This window comes from Palaemon carinicauda, chromosome 38 (assembly GCF_036898095.1).
Source record: "Palaemon carinicauda isolate YSFRI2023 chromosome 38, ASM3689809v2, whole genome shotgun sequence".
Lineage (NCBI taxonomy): Eukaryota > Metazoa > Arthropoda > Malacostraca > Decapoda > Palaemonidae > Palaemon > Palaemon carinicauda.
In genome coordinates, this window is record NC_090762.1 from 7,473,174 (window position 1) to 7,497,109 (window position 23,936).

Here is a 23,936-nt window from a genome sequence, read left to right on the forward strand (position 1 = left end):
TACACTAATACACTGTATAATAATTATGGCTGATGAGTTTGTTTTTAAAACAAATACAGTATAAGAAAATAGGTTATGTTGCTAATCAATCAAAAAATTCAAAAGTTCAATAATTTCAAGATTTATAAAAACAATATAACTGGAAATGCTAATGAAAATTCTACACCCATAAAATAAATTTTGTAAAGTTTTCAGTCTTAAGAAACCTAAAAAAAAATTTAAACTTTCTAAAAACTGGGCGCAAATACTTGCCTTATCAAACTCCCCGAATGCCTTACAGGATACACATATACTAGATCATATACTTCCTTTATAGTTTTTAACTGTCAGAACTGGACCCTATATTTTCTTCCCTTCCATGGATGCTTTTTATTCTAACATTTAAAGTCGTAATTCTGGAAAATAAAATGCTATTCAGAAATGTACAGTAAAATATTTTTTTCTTTTTACAAACTTGTAAAATATAATACATGTACATTCTTTATAACCAAGTACTGTAGCTTCCTACAATATTTTCAGCAATATGAATCTCTCGTAATGACTGCACATCCATCCTATATATTCTACAGTAAAATACTAATCACCCCAAAAATCAACCCTTACATTATACTACAGCTAATATAAATCTACTACCGTATTACTTCTACAAAAACTGGAGGATGGTAGTCAACATCTATTACATGAAATAAAAAAAAAGCTAGTCTAGTCATCTCAACTTGCTGATTTAATAGTACTACTTCCACTCCTTCACTACAATGCTAACACCCGTAATGGCACTAACTAATCTCCAAATTGTTATAAAACTCAAAATGAAATATGCTAGTAATACATCATCTACTGTTTAGTGTTTGGTAAAAGAAATTAAGAATACATACTTTAGAGGGATACTTAACCTTCCACTTGAATAAATCATCAAACTGATCCTGTATAATTGTAAAATAATCCAAAGCTGATAAACACATTGTACAGTATATACAAATTACACTAATATCGATTGTCCTTAATAAAAGCAAAAAAATGGTGACACATCAATCCAGAAACTCTAAAGAAATTATCTGCTTTATAAAATAATCCTGTTAACTATCGACAAGGAAAAGGTATACCTTACTTTTCAGGATAAAAATCAATGTATATTATCCAAGAATTCCAGTTTTTGTTAGTGTATTGTCCAGAAAAATTTCATTAGTGCAATAAGGTATGAAAATTCAATGGAAAATATGATCCTTTATACAGTACTTAAATAAAGAATTAATTTCATTGCTGTAACAAGCAACGAGCAACGATTTTGATTTCAAGCCATTTGTGAACTGCTTCTTTATAACCAATTATTATGTATTAAACTTCATAAGGCAAGCAAATACAGTCAAATCATTCTAGCAGACTTGGCTCTTTTATGGTAAAACTAATACCATAATCCCATTCCAGTGTACTCTTGCAGTTTATCTAATTGTGTAAACTCAATACATAAAAATAATATTCTGAGCAATATTGTTACTAAGGTAGAGATGTTTAAAATCCACTATGGTACATCACATCAAAGTACATATACTCTATAGTAATTAGGCAAACAACTGTTTTCATTTCTAGTACAAAAAAAGACTTCATCGAAAACCATAAAACAATACCATGTGGAGACAAAAACTACGTAGCCTTTGAAATCATTTATTTGATAACATTCATACCTAATAGTAAAAGTTTGTATGTTACAGTACATATAAACAGTGCTTCTTCGTCTCTGGCACAGTGGCCCTACCTCCCAGCCTTTGGCTGTAAGAGAGGTGAGTAGTGTATGCTTCTTGATTGCCTTGCTGCCACAGAACATGACACTGTACATCAAGAAATTCCATGTTGTTTACTGTTGAAGCATCAAGAACATACACTACTCCTGAACCACTGGCCGGCTGGTATACTGTTGGCCCAAGATGGGCAACCGTGAGACTGAGCCATCCTTAGCTTAGGTACTACATCAGTCCTCTGTATAGATGGGTCAGTGACACGGATAGCGGCTACAGCATTTTAGTAAATGTAACCAAGAATATCCTGTACTAGACACTAAAATAATCTAGTTTGAGCTTTGTTAAACCTTAACACAAACAGGTCTGCAGCTTCCTGCAGATTCTAACAAAACATCATGGTATTTAATATCATCGTGATAACTGGCTTTCCTTGTAGCCAAAAATACTTACAATGCAACTTATGCATGACAATACAAAAGACAACTGTAATATACATATACTTCACACTCACATAGCAAAGAGGTTAGAATGGTTAGAATGTAAAATGAGTGGATGAAATGCTTCCATAAATGAGACAAACTGGGCAACAGTATAGTACATATATAAAACGGTCCTCATAGAAAACTGGATGCCGAGAGAAAGAGAGCAGGGTGCCGGTAACAGGTCACCATGTGAAGTTTGGGTTGTGGGGATTCCCTCACCTTGCACTCAAAATAAGTTTTATTTGCCCAGTTTGCCAAGTATGGAAGCATAAGTAGCACTTATCTTTCATTTCCAAAATGGATTCTACTTTACAAGCACATAACTCTTGCTCAAAAATGAAAAGGGGAAAATACAAAGGAGGTGGGTAACCCCTAAAAAATGACCCATCCTACATAAATAAGAAGGCTAAACAATGAAAACAATAAAATGTCTATATGAAAAATATGCTTACAATGTTTAATAAGAATGCACCAATTTTGTAGCTATCCTATACCGTCCTTAAAGGGAAGAAAAGTAGTAAGATTGTACTACATATACTATTACAAAACTGGAACAAATTCACAGCAAAAATACACAGTATCTCTACAAGAATTGTGAGAAAATTACGTATTTTGGTACAGGACGGTATTGGAGAGGACAGATAGGAAACATTTAAGTTATTCATAAGTATTCAATACAGGAGAGTTATTCTTGCATCATTCACTACAGCGAACAGCGAAAAGAGACAGAAGAGAGCTGTAAGTTACATGGAGAGACAACTACGGTACACCTCAGCGGCTCAGAAAAATCAGGAAACGAGATGACGGCCCTTTAGCTGGCTACAGGAGTCAAAATAATGCTAACAGTTCATGAAAAGAGGGCAGGCTACTGCTTATTCTTTTAGTTATATTTTGTCAATGAAGAACATTGTTTTTCGTATACTGCAGTATTATCACTGTATACTTGTGGTCTAGCTACCTTGCACTACTCCTGCACTACCCTTACAAACATGCGCGCTGGCAGCCTCAGGTCCGTTGGGCCGCTAACAGCGCACCACTTGAGACCCGACACTGCCCTTACACTACCGTACAAACCGTATGGAAAAGGACTTAAAAGTTACCAAATGTTAAACGGATTGCAAAGAGTATTAATTTCCTATCCATACTAATAATATACAGTTACACAAGACCACCTAACTTTTTCATTTCGTTTTCAGTCTTATCTACTGTATCCATCATATAAAAATAGACCTACTTCAAGGTTCCAGGTCCTTAGTGTTCATACCACTGTATCACAAGATCATCTGTGTGGTCTCATCTTCTCCTAGGTAATACCCTGCATCAACCAGGCGGTGTCACTTAGGCACCGCCCCACCGACCGTGCCTTTCTGCGGATGGGCTGGGAGGAACCACTCCGTTATTTCTCTCTATGGCTGCATCTACACTACATCCATCAGAAGAACAAACAAATGCAGTGTAAATGTAACCACCTGCCTCCCAGCTGGGTGTGGCCTAATCAGGCCCTTCAAGGTTCACCATGGACAAGATGGGCCACACCCTCCAACTTCCACAAATCAAGAACACAGTAACTTAGGCCAGTCAAGGACCAGCGCACACACACACACACACACACATTACACAACCCATTAGAACACAATGGAACACAAACAGAAATAACAAACACCCAATTAATGTGCGTTGAAACAACAAACAGACATCTTGAGAGCCAGTTCAGTCTGACCATTACTTATTTTTTCCATTCTTGGTGCTGCTGCTGCCGTCCAGAGTACGTATACTTGCTTGGATGGGGCCCCACTGGGCATAACAGCCCTACGGCCGTGCCAAAATATGGAGGGCCACCCAGTGGAACGTGTGCAGGGCCGGGGGGGCAGCCAGGCCTCCATGGCCACACACTCCTATGCTACATGGATACAGAGGCTTGTACGGGTCACTGCGATCCTCCTACACTGAACCACAACAACCATAGGGGTTGCGTGGCGGGGCGGGAGAGCCGCGAGTCACGCTGCAGCCCACTTCGCCGAGGGTGACACAAAGTACATCTGGCTCACTTGCCAATGAGGAACGTGTATTTTTAAAAAGAATTCAAACAGCAGAAACTTTATTAAAAGCCTACACATATAAGCAACACGAGTGTGACTATCACATACCAACCGTATACATGGTTCTGAAATTCCCTGGCAGAGGGAAAAGGTCCATCATCACTAGGCTAACCTTCATCTCCCATGGCATCATCACCTGTTTCAAACACCAATCATGACTAATTTGTCGATCCTATTGAGGAATTTATTCAAGTACTATATCTCAAAAAGACAAGGTTAGCAATTTAGGGAGAATTCAGTATATAAATCAGTGCATCAAAGTAAAGTTAGAAAAAACCGCGGCCATGGGTGGATGAGGCAAGGCAACTTTGTGGATGAGTGGATGTTAAGATGGCATAGCGCTATGGGTCATGACAGCGTCACCCATGGACGAAACGTGGGCACAGGCAGCGGTAGTGTGGTGTGAGGAGCAGCCATGGGAGGCTTCCCACCCCGGACTCTCGTATACTATGGGCTGGGCGGGCCGCGCTGGTCCCGCTCAGCTGCAGGGCGCACGGCGGCGGCCCGCTGCCTGCACACTGGGCTGACAGCTCTGATCACTGTTGCCTGAGGTGGGCCACATGCAACTCATGTGGCACAACAAGCCAGAGTGTGGCTGGGCCAATATGCGCCACATGCAGCCCCATTGTGGTTGGTGAGCCGGAGTTACACGGCCTGCACTTTGTCTGAAGGATGGGTGGGCCGCGGGAGGTAGTGTGGGGGCGAGGGAGAGCAGCCTGGCTTAGAGAAATTGGCTGCAACCACACCAGGAGGAGCAGCACTGCTGGATCAGTGAGCCAGGCCACCCTCGCCATGCTGGCCCGGACTCCACAACCCGCAAACCGCCCACGCGTCTTATTGCTGCTGAAACAAACAAATACTAATAAATAATCTAATACCTCAGTATGTTATCAAATTAAAATATTAGGTAAATGTACTTTTACATGCAATGATTGGAATTGCACCACTAAAAATTGCTGTTCAAGATCCCTTTGCACTCTAAATATCTCTACTGTGACATTTATTTTAATTTCAAATATTTCAACTGAACCTACATGCTAACTTTTGTTAGCTAGTTAAAAAAAATGTTTTCACATAATTAGTTTTATCTAACTTACACATTTATAATAAATTCAAATATCATGCATGTTTGTGAACTACAGAACAATGAAAATAGTGTCACACTCTGACAACCTTAACAATCCTAAAAAATTCCAAAACAAAACAACTAAATACAGTAAAACTACCAGTATAAAAAGACAAGATCCTACTGGCCATGCGATAATTCTACCTCTACAAAAGGATACTTTTAGATTCTAAACTACTGTACCTCAAGAACCCCTAATCCTAAAGTACTACTGTAGCAAGAACCTAAGATTTACTTGTATTGCACTATTTTAGTCTATTTAATCTTCACAGTTTTCAGTATAGAATAACAATCTAGAATCAGTTGTGCTCTATGATTTACACTGATGGCAAATGAAGTTATGCATGCTGTGATAAGTGAGACTCAAATTATACAAAATGATAGGCATTGCAATGATAAACGGCATGCCAACAATAGCAGACGCCACTGTCATTGAACATAAATGCACAGGCAGTAAAAATCCCAGAAAATTCATGAACTAACTTTGGGTGTGGGTGGAGGGCGGGCTGGGCGTGGGCGGATGTGTGGATGTCGCCTACACGTCAGGCGACTCCGGGTGGAGGTCGTAGCCCATGCCCTGGCAAGTAATACCCATAAATCAATATGCATATAGGGAATGGGATGGCCCTAAGTAATTTGATCAAAACCTCAGTACAGTACTTTAGTCATCTAAACAAATGACCGTAAACAAATATGTTTATCAATTTCCTATACAGTTACTTCTCTGGGACTAATGATACCCTAAAACTTTATATATAAATACTTTCTAGCTAATGTAACCGCCCTCATATACTTCCTCCTTTTTATTGAAGCACCAGTTGTACACTGAGCTTCAATTATTATACTGTACAGTGACTATCAAGGACAGTAAATTGATCATCACAGAAATTATGACTTCAAACTCAATTGTTGCTACTACTGGTTATAAAAATTATTCGTTGAAAAGAAGTGTTAAGAATTCTTTATAAAAAAAACTGATTTCTCAGTACAAGAGAAATTTTTATTGATTTCAATTTCATTCATAACTAAAGAATTTTTCAAAAAAGTGACTGAGAAAAAAAAAATCTGAAAAAATAGTTCCAAAATGAAAGAAAAAAAATCTAGCACTGTACAATTATATGCTGTATTCAATTTACTATTTTCTATTGTTTAAATTAAGGCAGCACACACAATACATTATTTTTACCAATTTACTATTTTTCTCAATATATGTGAATGTCACATAAAAACCTTTTTTACTACCTACAGTATATGGTATATATACTCTCAAAGAGACTGCCAAAATAACTTCCCAATCCTTAGGAATTGAAAAATAATATATAATTCCCTATTGATGACATCTATTTAGCATTTACAATGTGATTTTGTTCACATAGTGAAATAAACTTTTCTGAGTACAATATTCTTTAAATATCTTCTGTACACAGTAGTATATATACTGTATACATAAATACCTATTAATTCTACAAATATGTAACTGCCACTCTGTATCATTACCTAACAAAGATCCTAAATGTTTATTTATGTGGCTGACCTTTATATATGAGGGTAAACAAATCCAAACTTTAGAAGTGTGCAAAAATAGATATCTAGAAACTCTTAGGAAAGTCTAAGTAGTCGTTCAACATAGCGGTGCTGTAACATTACAAAAACCCCGTGGAAATTTTCAAGTATCCAGATCATAACCAGGTATAAAAGGGTTTGAAAGCGGTAGCCAAACAATTTCTATCAGAATTCACTGAATAAGAAGTTTGCAAAAGTAAGATCTCGTAATTTTCCAGAAAATTATTTTACATTAATTAGTTAAGGAAATAGTCAAGTTGCAGAGCATATAACTGAAATTTCCAGTTAATTAGCACTTTTTTTATTATATTATGACTTTATAGGAACCTCATGTTGTGTCCAGGAGTCAAAATACTTTCAAATTCCTTTTCTAGAATTCAGGAGAACAGCTGTTGGATGAACTCGCAGTAGAGAGGGTTACATAAACATTATTGACTACCTATCATGAAAACTTACCCCTGAGTATCCAGACCCATTTAGTCCTGGCATTCCATAACCCATTGAATCTTCTCCTGGAGGTGGAGACATCATAGGTCCCGGAGTCCCACTCATGCTGTACGGCGACGCTCCTGCTAACGTATAATCTACAATGAGCCAAATAAAAACTTCTATAAAACAAACACTTGGTTTTCAGTTTAAAACTACATATAAATTTCTACTGCTAACATACACATCAAAATTCAAAAGCTGTCTTCAAAACTATTTTTAGGTTTCTAATACTACATACATGTATGGGGTAATTCGGACAAAACATTATTTTTTGATAATTTAGAATTAAGACACAATACCGTCTTTAAATAAAAATATTTTACTAGTCTTCTAATTAGGAATACAACAATTACACTGCAATGATATAGAAATTTCCTACAAAATTAAAATGTTTGAACATACCAATAAATGCAAACACTAACTTGTTTAGAGGGGGAGAGAAGACAATAATTTTATATAAACATGATAAATAACAAAAACATCCATTTGGTTTCCAGTCATAATATATGTGAAATAAATGTTCTATTGCACCGATACAAAAAACGTGTACACATCCTCTAACAACCGAATATAAGCTGGAACACAGCATCTTTAATAAATTATTGATAATAAATTTACATCTTCAGATTAAGTACTATAATTTAGGTCATTTGAAAGTAAATGCATGATATATGAACATAATACTATTTGCATAAATGAATACATATCTCTGTAATGGTAAAATCTACCTTGCTATCATGATAATACTGAATCATGAACCAGAAATAAAAATCTACTCAAAAAGGAAAATATGAAATTAGAACACACATGTACAAATAAAAATAAAATAAAATACTAAGAAATATTGCAAAAATAGATATAATTCATGAATAAAATTAAAATTAAAGATTGTAAGAAGAGACATTTTTAACATGAATTGGTAAATCACTGCACACGAAAAATAAATGAAAAATTATGTAAAATAAAAAAAAAATATACAGAAATCTGTAAATTACCACATTGAAAAAGAATAATGAAAAGTCCGAGATGAAAAAATATTTTGATTTTCTTTACTAATTTTTCACTGAACAGGAAAAGTGTTTGACATTAATTGGTAAGTTATTGTATTAAAATAAAATAATAAACAATGAAAATGACAGTTGGAAGCAATTTGGATTTTTCCTAACTATACAAACCTAAGAAGGATGGATAACAGTGAAGTTGGAATACAGCATTTAAAAACTATAATGAGGTTTCAACAACAGACTGGTAGCTACCAACCAGTAGCTGGGGAGCACTGGGTCATTGACAAATCACTTTGATAGCAGCTGGGACTTTCTAGGGGGTTGCTGATGGCAGGAAAGTATGAGTAAAGGACTCAGGTTTGTATAGTTAGGAAAAATACAAATTATTGTACTTCAAAACCCCCATCCTTTACATAGCTGAGGAAGCCCCTGTTCCAACTAGCTGGAAACTTATCTTGGAATACTCGAAATTCACGCATTGAGATGCAGAAAGAGATAAGGATTTTCAAATTATGTGCACCAGTGGCTTGGCAATACCAGCGGTCTACGGTCCTAGCACAAAGGGTTGTTCTGAGCTGAATATCAGTCGAAACCTGGTACATATATATATATATATATATATATATATATATATATATATATATATATATATATATATATATATATATATATATATGTTTTCCTGGTTATGTCACATGTGTCCTCGTAAGGAGTATGGGGGAAAACTCTCCTATACATGTGTAAAGAATAGCTGCATGCTAGGTGGGGTATATCTGCATCAAAATCAAGAACAGCTGTTAAGGATTTTTTAATGCTGTACCCAAAGACAGGGAAAGACTAAAAGGAAAATAAAATGCCAGTCAATCTTTCCTTTTGTCCCAGACTCACACGTAACTCTTACCCTTGATCCAAAGTTAATGGTTCTGTGAGAGGAGCCAAGGTAGCTATACCACCCAATGCGTAACTAAAACAGACCCTTAGACATATGTCTAAGAGACCTTTGGGTCACAGCCTGTAGGTAAAAGGCACTAAACGTTGCCAGACGTTTCTTCACCTCTGCTAATGATATTGTACTTCAGTCACAGAGAAATTCTTATAGAAAGCTACGATTGCGTTTATACTTCTGATTTTGTGTGTCTTGACTCGAGTTCTTTCCAAAGAAAAAGGAGAGGGTGGTGGAAAAGTTCAGTCAATGACCTCCCTCAGCCCAGAAGTGAAATGTTCTTTGTTCCTCTTTTGTCACCTTCTCAGTGCTGATGAGAGGTGTTGCACATGTGGTCACAAAGCACAAGAATAACCAAATCAGATGATTGGTTACTTTTCCCAGTTTGCGGTCAGGAAGGAGAAACCAGGATTCTGGTTTCTGAACAGCAATACCGGGTATGAAGGAGGAAAAGACTTTCCTTCTTCTACCAAATTAGGGAACGTAAAAAGGAGAGATTGAACTCCAATATACTTAATTCAGTTGATACTTGTGTAAGGAAGGAGACCGTTCTAAGGGTGAGACTTTTGTCCACAGTCAACTCCAACAATCCTTACAGGGTTCTCGGGGGAACTGAGACTCTTGGTCACATACCTGGGAGGTAGGCTTCTTCTGAAGAAAACAGTCCTGCCGAAGCTACACATGAGTGAGGTTATCTAAAACCTGGTTTATGGCCAAGTGATAGATCTCCATAGCAGCCTCTGAGCAGGAGAAACTATTCCACATATGGCCCTTTCATAGCTGGCTCTGAGCTGTGTCTTCCCCCTAGAGAGAAGGCACCAGATAGTTCAAAACCAAATGGATACGAGACAATGTCTCACTTCTATGATGTCAAAGACTAAAGACCCCTTAGCTTGGTAAACAGAGGTGGTAAATACATGCAGAATTCAGACATCCGATTCACAAAATATGTTGTTTCCCTTTGAGATGAGATGTCTTGGAATTTACCACCCAAGAAGCCGAAGGGTTTCTAGCGATTTTTGGAATATCTGGCAATACGGCAGGCCCAATCGGATAGGTAGAGAAGCAGATCTCTAAGCCTTTATCGGAACAGTAGAAGGTGCAGGTATTTTCTAATTGATGCCATTTCATGGCTGAGTGTCCTGCAATGGTCACGTGTGATTCAAGCTTTGTCAAATGCTCCTCTAGGAGGCAGTACTGTGACAACCTGAATACAATACGGTCATTCCAGATATGTTGGATGGCATCCCTGAAAACCACCTTCAGCTCCGGTATAGGCGAGGGAGAATGCACGACAGCGGACTATCAACTTTCTGCATAGTCCTCTTAGTTGGCCACCCCGTGTGTACCTTCTGCTTGGAACGTAGTAGCTGAAAAGCTGATCGTTATGAACTATACTGAATCCAAGAATTCACTGGCAGCTGTGCAAATAGAACCTAAGCCTTACGGTGTCATGAGATATTCAATGCTCAGCCCTCCATACTGATTGAAATGTCACTACAGGGCAAGTACTGAGGAGATAGCTCTATCCTTCAATGTATCCGTGAAGAAGATAGTTCAGAAGATTATGAGTTTCCAGAAGGCTGGCTTCACTCAGCCTTACCCTCCGGCTTTTTTTGGCTCCTCCCTTTTCAGGTCTGAAAGTCCATTGGGGTCTCTGCCCAGAAGCCAGAGATGTTGTAGTTATCACTGGATGAAACATGCCTGAATCTCCTATTTGGAATGAGATGGTCCTGAATGCCAGGACTAGCAACATTTTGTTATAGAAAGGCTGCTGAGTGAAGGAAGAGAAGCACCACCTCCCGTGGACATGGTAGATGATCCCTCTCAGATCTGTGAGAATTTCTCTGGGTGAAGAACTGACCTCTCTCGATTTGTCCTAACATTAGATCTTGACAGGGTGAGAGAGATCCGTCATGGTTAAGGAGGAAAGAGCTTCTCCAATTCCATTAATATTAGCCAATTGGCTCATTGTCTCAAAACTAAAATCTGTTGACAAATACATAAGTTGATAACAGAAAGAGGGTTATGGTTCAGACTTGAGGAGCAGTCCAGACTGAGGCAAGGACCATTATCCACAACACCCTGCTTGCCCTGACAAATAGGAAGTATTCTCTGAAGGCAGGGTGCACTAGTAGCTCGCCTCCCAAGGTACAGTAAATTGTCCTCGTGAAGTCCCAAGGCCTGGCAACCTGTTTGCTTAGGGATGCGGTATCCAGATTGGAATGAGTCTGCCTCGAATAAACTGCCTGCACCAGCCACTCACTCAGAAAACCTGTTTAAGTCCTTAAAAAGGCTGCATCGCACATGTCAATCTGAAATAAAAACTTCCCTCTGGAGAAAGACGCGTTTTCCAAGGAGATACAGGAGGGAATCCCTAACTCGAGGCTTGTTAAGTTTAAAGGGCACGGCCCCTCTCCCGAACGGCCTCTGGAGGGGCCAACAGGAGGGAGAAGAATGGGAAGTATTGGGGTCAAGGTCTCCTACTAAAGACTGCTCTTCCTTGAACGACGACCATAAAACTTGAAAGAGTCTCAAAGTCTAGTCCCGTAGATCACCAGGCAGGGACGGACCCCAAAGACTACCACAACACACTCTCATCTTAAGAAGCCCTTAAAGACGGTGTAGAACCTCCAAGGAAAACCAAATAAAAAATATAATTCATGAATACACTTGGAAATAGAAAAAAAAAAAAATTAAGTTTGTCATAACTCCAGTCAGTAGGAAAGTCTGTCTCACTGACAGTCCGATATTGAAATTGTTTGTCAGTGAGCCATTAGGATAGCCAGCCCATCTTCCACGCTATCTGCCAGTTGTCGAAACCTTGTAATAATTTTTAATTGTCGTTTTCAAACTTCACTGTTATCCATTCTCCTATGTAAAGGACAAGCGTTTGTATCTCTGTAGGAATTAACATATCTAATTCCAAGGACTGAGAGCTAAGTCAATTACACATCTTCGAAAAGAATAGTGGGTAATCCCGTATTTCCAGCTCTGATTTATAAAAAAATACTTCATGTATGAATTTGGCCAAGGACATTTAGTTACCCGTTATACTTTTATCAACATAGCTTAAACAGACTACTTATTAATGCAAGTCTAATTCCCCTAAGACTGAGGTTAATTCTTAAAAAATTTTTAGTGTATTTCTGTAGCAAAAACTGCATTTTACTCAAAGTTTAGAATTATTGGAAAAGAATGGACAGAATTTTTTTTTGAAGTTTTAAAGTAAATTAACTTAGGACTTTTAATTTAAACATATTTCAAAATTGTTGCACATAATGTATAAATATGAAAGCAAACAAAACAACAAACAATTTGATAATTCACTTTAAAAACAATAAAAAAATTAGCAAAATAAATACACCAGAACACAAAAATTAAATAATCTTTTTATTGGGAAATGTACAAAATGTTTATATACAACAAACTCACATGAAATCTTAAGCAAAAAACCATTATTGAAACATTTTACTTCATCAAAAACAACAAGACTTCATATAGTACTGTATATACAGATTTCAAACTTGTAAATAAATCACTATTAGGGCCTCATTTTCTTTAATGTTTCGAGATCACATTTGATTACTTTTAGAATGTGGTGTGGAAAAAAATTTGCTTAAACATTTCTATCTCTCCCTTTATAATAAAATGAGGATAAAGATAAAAATTCATCGTTGAATTGTATGGAAAATTAATTTGGCAATGAATATAGCGTTTACAATAGCTTGCTTTATTTTTCATCAACTTTCTTCTCCATCTTTTCAGCAAATCAAGTGCTTTATTTCTGAATTTAAATTCATAATTAACAGGCAACACTCACTAACAATGAATACTTTACCTAAATTCTAAGCATGATATCGCATATAAAGTTTGAAAAATAATTCTCTGCAACTAAAGTAATCTTCTTTATGCTTTACCCTTTTTCAGCTCGCTTCTAAATTACATCACTAATCCTAATTACTGTTCTGATGCATAGCTTTCTTTTACTTTCGATCTCATTCACCTTCTGATTGAATTCCGGTCTGGTTCAGGAGTTCTTTTATGCGTTTTCTCCATGATTTTCAGTGCCTGTTCAATGGTTTTCATCTTTACCACTTTCGAATTCAATATTTCTTCAATAACCAAAATGCTTCTCTATTTTTCTCATCATATCCAACCCACCCACCTCGCAAAAAAAAAAAAAAAAAAAACTCAATCATTGAGATTATTATCATTATTATTATTATTTCTTGCTAAGCTACAACCACCCTAGTTGGAAAAGCATGATGCTATAAGCCCAGGGACCCCAACAGGGAAAATAGCTCAGTGAGGAAAGGAAAAAAGGAAAAATATTTTAAGAATAGCAACAACATTAAAATAAATATTTCTTATATAAACTATAAAGATTACTGTATAACAAAACAAGAAAGAGAGAAATTAGATAGAATAGCGTGCCCGAGTGTACCCTCAAGCAAGAGAACTCTAACCCAAGACAGTGGAAGACCATAGTACAGAGGCTATGACACTACCCAAGACTAGAGAACACTGGTTTGATTTTGGAGTGTCCTTCTCCAATTATATTTTCCTATCTTACAGCAATACAATTCTTAAGGCATTTTCTGACACTCCAGTAAGAAATCTAAGTAGAGAATGATTAATTTTTCTCATGTATTTACCTTAAAATTAGCTTCACCCTCCAATATCACTAAGTAAACACTGTTACATGGTCATAATTTCTAACATATACTGTTCATATGAATCAAAAATACTTTTCCTCCCTAACCCTCTGTGCATTTGCATTATTCTTCATTTGTTCTAAATAACAACAAAATGGGCCATTTTAAATCATCTTCCCATTTCCAATAATTCATTTCACAATTTGAAGATGAAAAGGTTTTATAAACCAAGTTTTATGCAGTCAGTAAATGTGTTGGTTAATAGAACCAAATTCTCTCCCACTCATCTCATATAAGTATGTTGAATCAAAAATAGTAGGAAGAAGCATTGCTAACATTTGTTTTGATTAAAAATATACAAGAAAAAAGTAAGCACATCCATTTTTTTTTCTTTTTCATATATGGCAGTTTCGTTTTTTAGGTTAAAAATAATTTTAGTTTAAAATTGTTTATCATCATTATAATTGTGACAGTTTGATCAAATTTCCCCGTTTATTAAGAAAATTAACATGAAAATAAATTAAAATGTCACGTCTTAATTTGGGGTATTTTTTTTTTTACATAGTATCCTAATTTCTAACTCATAAGTAAAACCTATTCTGCATAATGTGGCGTGTATTTCTTCATCTAAGTATTGTTACCATGTAAAACCAGCTACAAAACTATTTTCTGCTGGGATTTAAAAACTATAAAAACTTACACGGTATCTTGAAATAATGCCACTTTGTCATTTACTCACAATGGATAATTTATTGCTGGAATAAAACCTTCCTAAAATTAAGTTATAATTGAACTTTTAAAATACCTAATAACAAAAACACACTATATAGGTTTGTGTTTTCGTCTGATCAGGTCTCATTAATTCAATTTGTCCTCTTTTATGCTGAAAACCCATCACTTGTATTGCATAGCCATTCGAGATTAATTAAATGATTTCTCTTTCACTATAGCGAAATAATAATTAAAAATAAATATAAATCATATAAGTATAATTATTTCCCGATGGAGCTCTGTTTTTGCAACTTGGGTTATGGCTTAGCTAATAATAATAATAATAATAATAATAATAATAATAATAATAATAATAATAATAATAATAATAATAATAATAATAATAACTGCTTGACTTGTCTCTCCAACAAACACAATCATAGCAATTAAAAACAGATATGTATCATATAACTTTCAAAACTTCCTCGTATCATTTTCAAATGTAAAACAAAATGCTAATGCACCATAGTTATCCGTTGGAGAAACATCTGTTCTTCCACTTTTTATAGCAACAAGTCGTTATCGTTACAACCATTTTGTGGTCTTTCTTGCATGTAAGTCACAGGAAGAATCTGCCATTTGTGGTATTGGTTGTACGTTCAGCAAGGGATCAGGCTGCCTTTCTTTAACCGGTAGTGGTCGGTGCTAAAAAAGTTATATACACGAGTCGTGCAGACAACGCGTAACCCCCAAGATGTTGAAAGGTATAGGATATTGTTAAGTTGCATAATCACAGGTGACGTAATTAAGGTAAACTTCAAACGACTCCTGCCTGTACAGTTAAGACTATTAATGGGGATGATTTCTAACGCTTCCTCAAGAGACATGCGTATATTGTTAATGATTTAGGATATTCCTCAAAAGACTTGCGTATAATGTTGATGACTTAGGATATTCCTCAAAAGACTTGCGTATAATGTTAATGATTTAGGATATTCCTCAAGAGACTTGCGTATAGTGTTGATGATTTAGGATATTCCTCAAAAGACTTGCGTATAATGTTAATGATTTAGGATATTCCTCAAAAGACTTGCGTATAATGTTGATGACTTAGGATATTCCTCAAAAGATTTGCGTATAATGTTAATGATTTAGGATATTCCTCAAAAGACTTGCGTATAATGTTAATGATTTAGGATATTCCTCAAAAGACTTGCGTATACTGTAATGTTAATGATTTAGGATATTCCAGGGACATTGATGATTCCTGGTTAACCAGAAACATTGATGATTCCTGGTTAACCAGAAATATTGATGATTCCTGGTTAACCAGGAACTAACATAGATGATTCTTGGTTAACTAGAAATACTGATGATTCCTGCTTAATCAGAAATACTGATGATTCCTGGTTAATCAGAAATACTGATGATTCCTGGTTAACCAGAAACTAACCCAGATAATTCCTGGTTAACTAGAAATACTGATGATTCCTGGTTAACTAGAAATACTGATGATTCCTGGTTAACTAGAAATACTGATGATTCCTGGTTAATCAGAAATACTGATGATTCCTGATTAATCAGAAATACTGATGATTCCTGGTTAACCAGAAACTAACCCAGATAATTCCTGGTTAACTAGAAATACTGATGATTCCTGGTTAACTAGAAATACTGATGATTCCTGGTTAACTAGAAATACTGATGATTCCTGGTTAATTAGAAATACTGATGATTCCTGATTAATCAGAAATACTGATGATTCCTGGTTAATCAGAAATACTGATGATTCCAGGTTAATTAGAAATACTCATGATTCCTGGTTAATCAGAAATACTCATGATACCTGTTAATCAGAAATACTGATGATTTCTGATTAATCAGAAATACTGATGATTCCTGGTTAATCAGAAACACTCATAATTCCTGGTTAGCAAGGAACATTGACGATTCATGATTAAGCAGGTACACTGAACAAACTGTACACTGTTCAGACCAAATAACTGTCGGAAATCATAAAAGACATTTTCCCCATTTTCTCTTATTACCCAGAGGTTATTATACTCATGTAAATTCTTGGGGCAATGAGCTAAACTAGCAGGGTAATCTAAACCCATCTTACCTCCAAAATATACGAAAGTAAAACCATATATATGTAACCAAATGAACCTTCGCGTGAAATAGAACAGATCAGCCAAGACTTCTCTCATCAGAGAAGTCTAAATAATTCTAGCTATAAAAATTCTATAACTGTCTTGTCAAATTTACTTCAATTTGAGTTTAAAAGAATTTGACTTATACTTTTGGAATTATAGTAAAATATGATTTTCTTTGCTTAACTTGTGTTTTGTTAAATTTGTTGTAAAAATTTAAATGTCAACGATCCTTGATAAAGGAAATTCCTTGGAAGGATTAGATCACTCTCTTTATACAAAGTCTTAATTAACACGAACAGAAAAGACAGTACTGCCATTATTAAGGGAGAAAATAAACCCCAAAACTGAAATATCTTTCTAATTTTGCTCTATATTACAGACGTAATTAAGTCACTCATTATTTACACTGGCATTACAAACCATTTTTCACTTAATATAATACGTGGAATATCTCTATCAAATATGACATCAAAAGAGAGAGAGAGAGAGAGAGAGAGAGAGAGAGAGAGAGAGAGAGAGAGAGAGAGAGAGAGAGAGAGAGAGAGAGATTTATACAAAGCTATGGCTTGACTTATTACGCACACACTGTAAGCCAGCAATGGAAGGATTTAATGATAAAAAAAGTATACGTCTATAATGCCAATGTTCAAGAGGAGGGAGAATGTTGAAACTTCCAATATTTTAGCATCATTTACATATCTTTTGAAGGATGGTTGAAAGCCATTAAATCGCAAGAAGACTAACCTACGTGTCAAAAAAAAAACTACTTAAACCTTTAGGATATTTCACTTCTCAGGGAATATGATCAACTATTGAAGTCATACATAAAGAATGGGATAAGAAAAAGGAGAGATTGGCGAACTTCGTAAAGCAGAAAATGGATCATCTTCTCTTAACATCAACATTGTACAAATTATGAAAATCAGAGATGGAGAATTTTATAGTTCATAGATCTATTATCTTATTTAGTGAGTTATGTGGAATAGAAACTGCTATACTGTTGTTGTTGCTGTAATGTACAAGTAAAATACAAAGAAGCTCCGCAAGAACCTTGCAAATTTATCTTTAATAAAAAATGACTTAGTTACGGGTATTTTTTATTTCACAAGAAATGTCATTAACGAATTATTATTACAAGTTCCATGTCTCCGAGCGTAACAGATGCCGTGGCAAATGAGAGAACTGTAAACTGCATTACTTTAAAAAATGAGTAGAATGCACTGCATTACTTTAAAAAATGAGTAGAATGCACTGCATTACTTTAAAAAATGAGTAGAATGCACTGCATTACTTTAAAAAATGAGTAGAATGCACTGCATTACTTTAAAAAAAATTAGTAGAATAAGTAGAAATGGAGAATCACGACTTTTTTTTTAACTTTAAAATGTACTTAATATACGAGTACGTTTCGTAAACCCTTAATTAATTCAAACCTACAAAAAGACTTCACGAGGTCATTATTCCAACTACCCAGGCTTTCAGAAGATTGACTACTTCAGCGAATTCGATTTGAATCATCTTTATAAAGTACTCGAAAACAAGGTTTTACAGACCATCGAGGACTGCGTTCACACTTCAGTATTCAAATAAACGAGCAACCTTTATTCAGAATGGAGGCACTTGGTAGCTGATGAATTAGACCCTAAACTCCTTTCACACTTATATTCATGTGGACCTTTTTCATGAACGAAAACAAGTGGCTCTCGTAGGGAGGAATGAGAAAATTGAAAATAAAGAGGACAAATTAGAAAAACAAATTTATAGAACCAGAAGAAAACTGAACATTAAATATAACAAATATAAACGAAAAAAAAAATTAAATGAAATCCCAAAATCAGAGGTGAATTATCACGTAGGTGATGGCAAAGGGAAGAGAGGAAAGGAGGCATAGACGTTATTGAAGGAGGGGTAAGGGGGTGATTGAGGGAGGGAGGTAGGGTGTGGAGAAAGGCCGTGGGTCTGTGGTCACGTGGGGCGGTGCAGTCCGTCATAAAATTAATAAGCGCGCGTTGAACAAGAGTCGCAACACGGCCCTCTACACGCAATGAACATCTACCGAGACTACTAAACACGCCGTTGTTTACCGAGTTTGATATGATCATCACGAGAGAGAGAGAGAGAGAGAGAGAGAGAGATTTACACCTATTAGGGAATAAGGTATCTAAAACCTTGGTAATAAATTTATGGGGACGTATTATTTTCGTTTTCCTCATTTATGAAACTTTAACTAAAGATCAAGATCAAGAGAGAGAGAGAGAGAGAGAGAGAGAGAGAGAGAGAGAGAGAGATTAGGGAATAAGGTATCTAAAACATTGGAAATAAATTTATGGGGACAAATTATTTTCGTTTTCTCATTTATGACACTTTAAGTTAAAGATCAAAAGAGAGAGAGAGAGAGAGAGAGAGAGAGGGAGAGAGAGAGAGAGAGAGATTTAGACATTAGGGAATAAGGTATCTAAAACCTTGGTAATAATTTTAATGGGACAAATTATTTTCGTTTTCTCATATAAGACACTTTAACTAAAGATCAAGATCAAGATCAAGAGAGAGAGAGAGAGAGAGAGAGAGAGAGAGAGAGAGAGAGATTAGGGAATAAGGTATCTAAAACCTTGGTAATAAAATTATGGGGACCAATTATTTTAGTGTTCTCATTTATGACACTTTAATTAAAGATCAATGTAGTCGGCCAAATTCAATATACATTACTAAAAATTAACTCAAAATGGAGGAAAACTACTGGATTTAAGAGCATGAAAAAAATTCCTTAAAAACTATAGCTACTAAGACTTTCGAAGAATACGTAACATCTAATATATAATATTGAATACACCTAAACAGCATGAAACTCAAGAGGGAGATTACGGAGTCTCCATTTCCGAAAATATGGTGATCGGTCTTACCTGTTAAAAGGGTTAGTGACCGACAAATATTAATTTTCATTTCCTTCGTTTCGAAAAAAAAACAAACAAAAAAAAAACCAGCTGCCATTTTACGCAATGGTTGGAAATGATAAATTCCTATAAAAATATTCGGCATCTTCTGTAGGTATAATAAAATTCTCTCTCTCTCTCTCTCTCTCCTCTCTCTCTCTCTCTCTCGTGTATTTTGAGTAGTAAACCGTCAATAATGAATTGTGCAAAAACGAGCTGCCATTATACGCAATGGTTGGAAATGATAAATTCCTATAAAAAAATATTCGGCATCTCCTGTATATAATCAAATTCTCTCTCTCTCTCTCTCTCTCTCCTCTCTCTCTCTCTCTCTCTCTCTCGTGTATTTTAGTAGTAAACCGTCAATAATGAATTATGCAAAAAAAAAAACGAGCTGCCATTATACGCAATGGTTGGAAATGATAAATTCCTATAAAAAATATTCGGCATCTACTGTAGGTATAATAATTTCTCTCTCTCTCTCTCTCTCTCTCTCTCTCTCTCTCTCTCTCTCTCGAATTTTAGTTGTAAACCATCAATATATCGTTAATAACAGGGTTAACAGGAAACATAGAGAAGCCTTAGAATTCTCAGTATTACTTTCATATAACATATACATAAAACTCACAATAAAACAAAAGAAGATCGAATGAAACATTGTAAACAAACGAACAGGAATAGGAAGGAATTAAACATTTGGATAGAATGAGCTAAATGGGGAGATAAATATATACTGTTTCCTATTTAAGTTCCACCTAACTTTGCGGATTAAATAACGAATAACAAAATAATGGAAAAAAAATAAATAAATTACGATTTAACTAATAGTGTTCAAAGCAATGCTATGGTACGAGGATAAATGAAAAAAAATGTGTAAAAACTTGACTACTTGGAGTGGTATGATAAGCCTCCCAAAGCAGATACTTTGCACATAATAAACAGGATTGGTTAATATATATAGGACAATTAATACGTGTGTTTTAATCTTTCCAAATATTCTAACATAATTCTACTGATAATAACTTCAAACTGAGAGTCGATTTTGCTTAACATAAAAAATTTCTCTCGTCAGGAGGGTAACAATATTGATCAAGACGGATCGTTGACAAAAAATATCATCTGTAATTATAGACACCAAATTTTTACCAAGCAAATAAATCATGCCTTTTTAACTAGTAGTAAAACCCAGTGATCGAGATATTAAAAGTCAAATAAATCTTAAAATGGAATAAAATGGAACAGGAAAAAAAAGAAAAAGGGATAAAGACGTCGGAACCCAACAGGGTTTATTGAAACTCCAGAGGGGACAACACATTGCATCGCGACGTGGAATAGAAAAGAAATAAAATCAGGAACGCAACCAACGTCAGAATATGAAGACCGTATCTTCCTCCAAGGTATGGGTGGGGGGGGGGGGGGGGGGGGGGGGGGGGGTGGGGGGGGGGGGGTGTTTGGCGTCGCTTTAAAGATAATGATCCAGCCGCCCTTTCTCGCATCAATTACGTCGAACATAATATAACGTTCACACTGCACCTCCCCTCCCCCACACTAGTACTTTTTTTTCCTTCAAAAATTTTGACTTCTCTCTCCGGGAAGCCAATTCCAATCAATAGGAGGAATTTTCCAGTCGAGAGGAAAAAAAAAATCTCAATTAAGTTTTAATTACAGGAAATTGCCATCCGCGAAACGTAGGGGGCATTTCCGAGCGATTAGCTTCACTAAAACATTTACTGTAGGTGTGATAACGTCCGAAGGATGTAATATCAATTGTAGGTGTTCGTTTAATTACCCAAATGGGAAATTAAAGCTTTCATTTCTTTATGAAGAGTATCTCCGGAGTAAAAACTAAGCAAAATCTAATTATTAAAATTGTATGCAAGCAGTTAAATATATGAAAAAAGCGAAAGTAATTATATTAATATTGCACATAACACCTGAGTTTCAAATTTACTTAAACCTTGGAAAATAAAAGAAACTAATTATAAAATTGTATGGAAGTAGTTAAAGATATGAACAAATACGAAAATAAGTAATTAAAGATATGAACAAATACGAAAATAAGTAGTTAAAGATATGAACAAAATACGAAAATAAGTAGTTAAAGATATGAACAAATACGAAAATAAGTAGTTAAAGATATGAACAAATACGAAAATAAGTAGTTAAAGATATGAACAAATACGAAAATAATCAGATCAATATTGCACATATCGAAAAGAACATCATCAAAATAAGTACATAATGAATTATGCAAACACAGTAACGCCTGGATAAATAAGAGATTTTGAAGTCACGCTGATGATAGTAAAACAGAGAAGATGGCAGAAATACATTACCAGCCATCCCAGCGTTTTTATAAAATCGATGGAGTGTCCATTACCAGATGAAAATCATAAGCTCCCTTCAAAATGTCAAGAGAAACGCCCCTCGCATTAAACCATTAGCAGAGAAAATCGATTATACAGGACAAGAGGAAATGCACTATTCACTGTCCCACCCTATTTAAATTGAAAACAAACTCTTGATAGAAGTAACAAAAGATAAACTATCCAATAATAATAATATAATGAAGAAAACACACTCTTGATAGTAGTAACAAAAGATAAACTATCCAATAATAATAATATAATGAATCTAATTAAAAAAAACTATGAATAACTGAAATCGCACCCTTTGACGCAAGTTCATATTACGAGAAAACAAAAAATTCAGTACTAACCAACTCTCCGTCGTAAAATAAAATCAAATTATTCAACAGTTTTAGATACAAGATCCATCTTTCGTATTCAAGAAAGTGTAACGCCTACTCCAAAAGAAACTGGATCTTGGTTCTTAGAAAGTTGCATGGTATAAAGAGTATCTATTGGAAAGTGGATATTTCTTCGGTCAGCACATTCATCAATGGAATGGAATGCAGATCGCGGCCTCTCAAATGGGGAGGGAGAGAGAGAGAGAGAGAGAGAGAGAGAGAGAGAGAGAGAGAGATATATATATATATATATATATATATTTTCAAGACGATTAAATCTAGGCTATAATGCAACTGCCTTTCGTAATTTTAACATAATATCGTCTAACTTGGGATTTGTGAAATGTGACAAGACAATTGAATATATATATATATATATATATATATTTATATTTATATATATATAATATATATAGATATATATAATATATATATATATACGTGTGTTACCTTATATCTGACGCCACCTTATTAAGGGAAATAAAAGATTGGTGTTGATAAAATACATGTATGTGGTAGAGAGAGAGAGAGAGAGAGAGAGAGGTGAGAGAGGAGAGAGAGAGAGAGAGATGAACACTCCGATGAGTGGCAGAACCTACTGCTGGTCCTCGTGGGTGGGGTATAAAGGCCTAAGGGGGAGGCCAGCTGGTGAGGCAATAGTATCCCTTTCCCCTCCGCTCGACCTGTCAATCATCTTATGGCCACTTTAATATTTCACCACATGGTAGTCGAACAGCTTTCTCTCTCTCTCTCTCTCTCTCTCTCTCTCTCTCTCTCTCTCTCTATCTCTCTCTCTCTCTCTCTCTCGTCCCCCCACAATATTTTGATAGACAGCGGGAAATAAATATTTGATTCTAGGGACAAAACAGTAACTTTGATATGGATATATTTTCTTCAGTTTTGAATAACTATTGACTTGTTCTATTCATATCTGTTGCGTGATTGATTTCAAAGATTCTTAATCTAACCACTTGTGACTTTCTCTGTCCTTCTGTGGCCAGCTTCACTACAATCAAATTTGACAACTGAAACACACACCTCACAAGTTATCTATATATGAATAACAGGCATAAAACATTCATGATCTGTTCTTTTGATATGAGAGAAAAGAAAATTTTAGCTTGTTACTGACTGACGTCTATGCAGTGAAGAAAATATAAACTATAAAAGAAGCATGAAATGAAGGAATAATTCTCTAATCTGGCAGCTATAACAATTTTTAAAAAATGGTTTCCAGTACCAAGTATGATCAACAAAAGTTAGGGGCTGCTCCCAAAAGAACCAGAGCGA

General features: G+C 35.5%; 1 protein-coding gene across 6 annotated transcripts in view; it reads right to left on the bottom strand.

The window, feature by feature from the left end:
- Positions 1-1,648: 1,648 nt before the first annotated feature.
- Positions 1,649-23,936, bottom strand: part of LOC137630414 (homeobox protein extradenticle-like) — a 34,384-nt gene continuing 12,096 nt past the window's right edge. Inside the window, exons 4-6 of one of the 6 annotated variants that reach the window (XM_068361868.1) lie at positions 7,463-7,575; positions 5,927-6,020; positions 1,649-5,157 (exon numbers count right to left, since the gene is read on the bottom strand). In XM_068361868.1, coding sequence (XP_068217969.1) covers positions 5,979-6,020; positions 7,463-7,575 — 155 coding nt within the window. In that variant the 3' untranslated portion in view covers positions 1,649-5,157; positions 5,927-5,978. Of the gene's footprint in view, positions 5,161-5,926; positions 6,021-7,462; positions 7,591-23,936 lie in introns of all 6 variants that reach the window. The other 5 variants (XM_068361867.1, XM_068361866.1, XM_068361869.1 and 2 more) reach the window with 5 other exon arrangements.